Raw genomic sequence first — 3,578 nt, forward strand, 5'->3', positions numbered from 1 at the left:
ACAGTTGCAGTCTATGGTCTACTAACGCCTAACAATTATGCATATTTATGTCTAGGTTCTTATATAACGTTTTATTTCCATTAAGTGAAATTTAAAAACTTACATTTATATAAAAATATGAAACTGTTATGAAAAAATCTGATTGTATGTATGTATGTATGTATGTATGTATGTGTATGTATGTACGTATGTATGTGTGTGTGTGTGTGTGTGTATGTACGTATGTATGTATGTATGTATGTATGTATGCATGTATGTATGTATGTGTGTGTGTATGTATGCCTGTACGTATGTATGTATGTATGTGTGTGTGTGTATGTATGCGTGTATGTATGTGTGTGTGTGTGTGTGTGTGTGTGTGTGTGTGTGTGTGTGTGTGTGTGTGTGTGTGTGTGTGTGTGTGTAAATAAATAAATAAATATACATACATACATTCATACATACATACATACATACATACATACATACTGTACATACATACATACTGTACATACATACATACATACATACATACATACATACATACATACTGTACACGCATACATACACACACACAGCGTTTTATTTGTGAAAGTGTTAGTTTGCTCATGAAGCATAGCTAAGAAAAAGCTAAAAGTTAATCAGACTACATTTGGTTTGTTGTTTATTTAATAGCTTGTATCAATGTTAAAATTCAGGCCATGTGCCTGGTTCAGGCTATCTCTACAATGGCTGATCTCTTAGGCACTGTTTTTGACACATGTACGTATAGAGGACACATTTCATCCCATTACTGTGATTCCATTTTCCAGCGTGTTCATTCACCATGTAATTTTTCCCTGCTGCATAGAAGAGTATCACACAGACTCCTTTTCTCACAAAAAATCTGTATCTTTATATCTTGATGTTAGAATAAGTCAGAGATCAGTATTCCGGATCATTCTCACACTAATGATAAATTCCTTTACACACACACTCTCTCTCTCTCTCTCTCTCTCTCTCTCTCTCTCTCTCTCTCTCTCTCTCTCTCTCTCTCTCTCTCTCTCTCTCTCTCTCTCTCTCTCTCTCTCTCTCAAACACAGAGGAGAAAGAAAAGCAGTGAAAGTGAGAGATGGAGAGAGTCAGAGAGATAGATCTAGAGGGTGAGTGAGATTGTGAGAGGGAGAGAGAGTGCGGATGTAGGAGGTGGTTCTGCACAGTGCTTTTCAGTCCTGCCTCATTTGGCTCCTCCGACTGCAGACTATCTGCCATTCCAAAATTTTATAAACCGTTAGAACATTTATAGCCAGAACTGAGATTCTAACTTCCTTCTGTCTTCTGCGAAGAGTAACATCACCTTGACTGGAGCTGGCACGGACACAATCCAAGCTGTGGGGTTGTCTCCATCTCTCTTGAAGAGCACAGAATGAGTGTGGAGAGGCTCAGCAGGTCTCTTTGGGGTGCGTGGGATGGCGCAAATGCAACATGGCCGCTTCCTGAACAAGCTATACTCCAGCCTTTCTGGGACTACCTGCGTCAGAGCCATGCCAGCACTATCCGCTCTCCACTTTTCCCTGTCTTTCTCTCTGTCTCCACCTACCTGATCCTTGTCCTTCTCTACACCACTCTGGACCTTCTGGCACCAACGTGGCCAAGTATTCGCCGCTACCAGCTGCACCCGGAACGCACAGTCACATGGTCCAACGTGGGCAACACACTAGCGCTCACCACCTACAACCATCTGCTTTACATCTTCCCTGCAGCCGTGGCACAATGGCTGTGGCGTCCACCAGTGCCACTTCCACACCATGCACCTTCACTCACTTCCTTTTTGCTTGGTATTGCAGGTTGCACAGTGCTTTTTGATTTCCAGTACTTTGTTTGGCATCTACTGCACCACCGCATCGCTTGGCTATATGCCACCTTTCATGCTGTGCATCATCAGTACCGGCAGACATTCAGCCTGGTCACCCAGTACCTGTCAGCATGGGAGCTTATCAGTGTGGGCCTGTGGACTACTGTGGACCCGCTACTTCTAAACTGCCACTCTCTTACTACCTGGGCATTTATGGTCTTCAATGTGTGGGTTTCAGCTGAGGACCACTGTGGCTATGACTTCCCCTGGGCCATGCATCGGCTTGTGCCATTTGGCTTGTGGGGTGGTGCACCACGCCATGATGTGCATCACATGCAGCCTGGAACCAATTTTGCTCCCTTTTTCACACACTGGGATTGGTTGGCAGGCACTTCTAGCACACCTGTCAAATTTTGCAACAGCAATGATCACAACAGCCTGAAAGAGAATGGACTGGGATCAGACAAAGGGATCTGAGAGACTTATTCACTGGATACCTACAATTTTTATTCATTTGCCTTCCAAATTTTCTGTTCTTTCATCTTCCTCCTCATCCTCAATCATTTAGGTTATTTTAAATGTCTGTTAAATGTAAGTAAAAGAGGATAGCGTTAATATAAATTGAACAATGAATGATCCAAGTAAACAGACAGACAGTATCCTTTCTCTTTCACACTCTTTCTCCTGCTTCATCTCACTGGCATCTCTTTACAGCAGCTCCCTCTATATCCTTCACATCCTTACCCATACAGGGTATTTTGAACGTTCAATCAGTTAAGGTAACTGAGCTTATGTGTTAATCTTCAAGCAATACAATTTCAACAATCAATTCATATAATCTCTAAGTTCTGGGTGATGGATTTTTGAATAACGTAAGTTGTATGTAAATCCAGTGAAATCAATTATTACAATCGATAGAAATTTTGCTTTATGGTGGTGTTTATTATAGTGCAAACTGCCACTAACTTTACACTTATAATAACCTAAACTAAAGTCTTTATAAGCATCCTCTTCTCTATTTATTTCATTTATCAGGAATATGAATTTGGCTTTCTAATTTTTCACTAGTTTATTATGGTGTTATTTTCTTTTATACCACAGTACAACTGAATTCTGAAATCTGATTGATAAAGTTGTTGACTAATGTTCTATAACAGCACAGCTCTAAAAAAAAAGCCAATTCACAGATTTCTATATATATATATGCTCATTCTAATATATAGTTGCTTCTACACTAACAATAATATTGTAGAGCCTAATAATTAACATATTAATAAAATATATTGCTATTTAGGTATGAAGCTGCAACTTTTTTTTGCAATATGAAAATCTTCAATTCAGACACTTTTTTGTCTTATTAACTTCAATAGATAGAATTAGACATACACATAGAAGACTCACACACACACACACACACACACACACACACACACACACACACACACACACACACACACACACACACACACACACATGCAGACAGCACCAGATGGCAAGAAAAGGATTATACTTGCTGTTATAACATGCATATCTGTGAAATAAGTGTACTAAATCAGACATAAAAATGTAATTACAAACTGATAAGCAGTGCAACAAACTGTGCTTTAATAAATAAACTGCTGTGGTATAAGAAGATTGAAAACACTTTGAGATGTGCTTTTTATACACCAATCTGTTACGATAACTGCACATCCCATTTGTTTTATTTCTTGCTTGATTTAACCTTAAAACTGACTGCTTGCTGTTCTGTTGATTGACTGTATGA

The 3,578-nt window shown here is 39.4% G+C and overlaps 1 protein-coding gene across 1 annotated transcript; it reads left to right on the forward strand.

Annotated features, from left to right (window-relative positions):
- Window positions 1-1,118: 1,118 nt before the first annotated feature.
- Window positions 1,119-3,283, forward strand: ch25hl2 (cholesterol 25-hydroxylase like 2). Its single transcript, XM_027152920.2, has one exon. The coding sequence runs from the start codon at window positions 1,385-1,387 to the stop codon at window positions 2,288-2,290; it is 906 nt and encodes a 301-aa protein (XP_027008721.1). The 5' UTR covers window positions 1,119-1,384; the 3' UTR covers window positions 2,291-3,283.
- The last annotated feature ends 295 nt before the right edge of the window (window positions 3,284-3,578 follow it).

Source organism: Tachysurus fulvidraco, chromosome 21, assembly GCF_022655615.1.
Source record: "Tachysurus fulvidraco isolate hzauxx_2018 chromosome 21, HZAU_PFXX_2.0, whole genome shotgun sequence".
Classification (NCBI taxonomy): domain Eukaryota; kingdom Metazoa; phylum Chordata; class Actinopteri; order Siluriformes; family Bagridae; genus Tachysurus; species Tachysurus fulvidraco.

Excerpts from the sequence above, each read along its gene's own strand:
- ch25hl2 (XM_027152920.2), top strand. The coding sequence starts at position 1,385 with ATGAGTGTGGAGAGGCTCAGCAGGTCTCTTTGGGGTGCGTGGGATGGC.